At 28.0% G+C, this 4,493-nt stretch overlaps 1 protein-coding gene across 1 annotated transcript; it reads left to right on the forward strand.

Moving 5' to 3' along the window:
- Positions 1-2,187: 2,187 nt before the first annotated feature.
- On the forward strand, positions 2,188-3,209 carry LOC124427811 (40S ribosomal protein S28-like). The gene has a single exon (XM_046971140.1). The coding sequence runs from the start codon at positions 2,658-2,660 to the stop codon at positions 2,853-2,855; it is 198 nt and encodes a 65-aa protein (XP_046827096.1). The 5' UTR covers positions 2,188-2,657; the 3' UTR covers positions 2,856-3,209.
- The last annotated feature ends 1,284 nt before the right edge of the window (positions 3,210-4,493 follow it).

Raw genomic sequence — 4,493 nt, forward strand, 5'->3', positions numbered from 1 at the left:
AATGTTTACGATATTAATTTTTCAGTACTTTTCGCGGTGATATGCATTAGGATGTTTGTCTTTCGAATAGAAAAAAATAAGAAATAAAGAAGAAAGAGAGTGAGAGAGAGAGAGAGAGAGAGAGAGAGAGAGAGAGAAAAGAAAAGTATATATGAGGATTATTTTATCGAATACCTGTGATTTTAAAAAATATTGATGACATCAGCAAGGAATGACGATTGTATATGTAGAACTTGGGATCATTATCGCATAGCTCTTTTTGTACACGTAATAAATGTATTGTTAATGTAACGAAAGGAAAGACAAAATGCAGAGAAAAAGAAAGGAAAATAGGAAACAATTGAAACAAGAAAAAAAAACAATTAAAATCCTAGCCTCGCTCTTTTACAGAGCTTTATCCGAGCAAATGCAATGCATAGAACCAAATGACAAAAAAAAAACGACATGAGATCGGTGTAAATCGAAATAATAACGAAAGGATCGATTTATTCAAGGATTATTATTTTTTTCACAAGCTCCTTTTTAAGCTCCTTTTCAAGCTGGATAAAAAGATATATATATATATATATATATATATATATATATAATATACATTACATTGGATATAAAGGAAAAAGAATAATACACATTAAAGTGATGCCTAACGAATAAATAAAATAATTATCGAATCAATAAACTCGTCGATAATAATAATAATAATAATAATAATAATAATAATAATAATAATAATAATAATAATAATAACAACAATAACAATAACAATAATAATAATAATAATATTAATATTAATAATAATTAGCAGTAGATATAAGAATGATTTACACCAGTCTTATATTAAGTTAAATGAATGAGTCATTCGCGTAAAATTGAAATGTTATTAATTAATACTGCCTTATGTGAAATACATTTCGTATAATATCATTTATTTATTTATTTATTTATTTATTTTTCTTCTTATTTTTTTTTTGTTTCTTGTTTCTTTTTCTTTTTTTTTTTTTTTTTTTTGTTCTCATCGTCGTCCTAATCCTAATCTCCTAAAGCTTTATGTAAAAATTACGTAATCGCGAATCGACAGGATTAAGGAGAAGAAGACGAAGAAGAAGAATAAGAAGAAGATAAATGAAAAAAATAGAAGACAATTTTTGCTCGTATTGTGTTCAAACGAAAAAGAAAGAAATGTCATAATTAATTCTCGATTAATAATTTATCGAATCGTTCTCTCTCTCTCTCTCTCTCTCTCTCTCTCTCTCTTTCTCTCTCTATCTCTTTTTTTCCCTCTTTCTCTCTTTCCTTCTGTACGTAATATAAATAATTTAGATAGTTTTAATTCTCTCATTTTTAGCGATAAACAGTTTTCAAAAAGGAAAAAAAAAAGAATAATACAAAATAATACACCACGTGTACACGTATAGATATATACATATATATTTACATGTACGCGCGCGCATACACACAACACAGACACACATACACACACATATATATACATACAGACAAATGCATTGACGATGTTATTAAAAATCGTCGAATCAGACCACATACTGCTTATCAAAATACGTTAAACTTTTTCACGTACGATGTAATTTTATATAAAAGAATGTCCGCGTGCATGCGTGCGTGTCTCTCTATGCTTGCGTGCGTGTGTGTGTGTGCTTGCGTGCTTGCATCAGTTTAAGATTCGTGAGATTTAATAAGATGAAGATAATGAGAATGAAAGGAGATAGAACGAGAGAGAGAGAGAGAGAGAGAGAGAAAGAGTGAAAATGAAAGAAAGAAAGGGAGATAAATGTAGACGTCTTGTATGACGCGTATAAAGGGTATTTCTTGGCAAATAATTAATTACATGCGTGAGTATATTTCAAATAAAATGTGGATATACAGTAATAAATATAAACGAGAGACATATTGTTTCTTGTTATAGGCAAGAAAATAATGTCACATTTGTACTAAAGCACAAGCGAATAAAATCAATTGTAACAATGGACGAGGAACGTCCATCATTCTTCTATAACATATAAATTATAAAAATAGTATTTATTTATTAATTAATTAATCTATTGTTTCTCACAATTAACAAGCGATTGATTGGGGTGGGCGCGTTACCGCGTAAATGGTATTTAAATTTGAATTGTTTTTTTTTTTTGTCAAAAATTTCTAATAGATGGCGTGTACAGGGCTTACAATAGCGCGAACATTTGAAATTCTCAAGTTTGAATCGTATCTCATATGACTTTGCGCGACGATACTACTATACTCTCCGAGTTGCTATTTTTGTTCGAACCAGTCACTCGTCAATGCTGCCAAATTAATGATTTTATATTATCGTATCAAATATCAATTTATGTGAAAATTTTTATCTTGATTCAAATAATGCAACGTAATCGAAAATTAGAAAAAAAGTCCGATCAAATCGAATGAAAGCAATTCTTTTTGATTTAACTATTAATCAAATTTCAATGTAACTTCCCTTTAGTTTCCTACTCGACTTGATTTTGTTATTCAGTATGGTTGGCAGAAGTTGAAAGACTTTGGAATAACTTACGAGAACGTACTTACGTAACATCGTTGTTAACGATTAAGAAAGATTTCGTTTTATCAAAAATATCTTTGACGAAAGTGATCAAGTTCTTCTTTTTTTTTTTTTTTTTAAAAGGATCATGGAAACACCCATAGTGCGTGCACGCGTTGTAAAAGTGCTCGGCAGAACGGGCTCCCAAGGTCAATGTACCCAAGTCAAAGTGGAATTCTTGAACGAACAGAACAGACAAATAATCAGAAATGTCAAAGGACCCGTTCGCGAAGGAGATATTTTAACGCTTTTGGAATCTGAACGAGAAGCCAGAAGATTACGTTAATCTTCCTAATCAATTTTTGCCATTGTGATTACCATACAATTTTACGTATATACATATATACATACATACATACATACATATATATATATATATATATATATATATATATATATATATATATATATATAAATATATATCGACCAAATATCGAACGAGAACACGAAACTACAAATTTCGTCACAATGAAATCCTTTTTATTAAATTTGTTTTATATAAAAACAAAAACAAAACAAAAAAAAAGAAGAAGAAGGAAAAGTCGAAGATTAATTTACGATAATTTGTAATTAATTTGGAAACATAACATGTTCTCTCGTAATTAAAAAAGAAAAAAAAAAAAGAGGAAAAAAACGAAAACTCTCTTATTATTGACATACATTTATTAAATTATTACATATATGTACGTGACATATAAAAAAAAAAAATAATCTTCTTCAGCATTACTGAAGTCAGCAGCTTAATCAAATATATAAATCGAGTTAATATTCATCACATAAATGAATAATAATAGCTTGTTTTTTCAATGAAATTATCTTCTTATTAAATACATTATCGGTTGACTAGTTAATTTATTTTTAAAAGCAAAACTTAATTAAAAATCGCATTCTATCATTCCTTTAATAATTACTAATATATCTTGCTTAGTCATCCTGTATGCTATGCAATCCCTGTTAATAGTATGGCATATAAAATTATTTCTATTCATTATTATACATAAATAGACTATTGTTGTTAAATGACGATTTATAAATTAGAATGAAAAACCAGAAAACAAAGAAAGCGTCATATAAAAGTGAATTTTTAATAAATTTGAATCAACGAAATCTACTTTATCGTTCGAGTCTACAATCAAAAATGTTTAACAATATTTTCTACTTTACCAACATGGTCTACAATCAATTGTAATCAACGATAAATATTACCGACTGAGTTTTGACAATCGATAATTTTTTACCTTCTCGATCGTGTCAACATAAAGTTAATAATTTCGTTCGATTCTTTGCCGTCCATGGCGCTGATATATCATATTCAGAAGTTGGTCAGTCATCTTTTCATACGCCATGTTTGTTTTCTTTCGCGTATTTCGTAACGCACAGTGAACTGTACAATCATTTCAGAAATACAGTCAATAATTCAACAATTAATACGAAAAAAAGTGATAAAATAGTGTGGAACAAAGAAACGAAGAATTTAATTAAAATATCCACGATTCTTGAATTAAATAACAATTCCAAATGAAAAAGATAAATGACGAAGTAGTCAATTCATTTAAATTCAATGATAACAAATTTATTCTATCAAAATATATCTTTCGTTGTTATTGATATAAAAAAAAAAAGAAAAAAAGAAAAAAAAGAAAAAAGAAAAAAATAGGTAAAAAAAGAAGTATAGAAAACAAGAAATATACAGTACACGGTGTGTGTGTGTGTGTGTATGTGCGTGCGTGTGTGTGTGTATATATATATATATATATATATATATATATATATATATATATGTATGTTTGTCATAATAAAACAAAATAAAAAAGAAGAAGGAAACAAAGTATCAATATTAGATCTCGTTGTCGTCAGCCAATCAGAAAATCATTCGAACTCTATTCGCGGTCTCGGAGTGGTAACAAATATAATTCGTATGCAG

The sequence above is a fragment of the Vespa crabro genome, chromosome 11 (genome assembly GCF_910589235.1).
Source record: "Vespa crabro chromosome 11, iyVesCrab1.2, whole genome shotgun sequence".
Classification (NCBI taxonomy): Eukaryota; Metazoa; Arthropoda; class Insecta; order Hymenoptera; family Vespidae; genus Vespa; species Vespa crabro.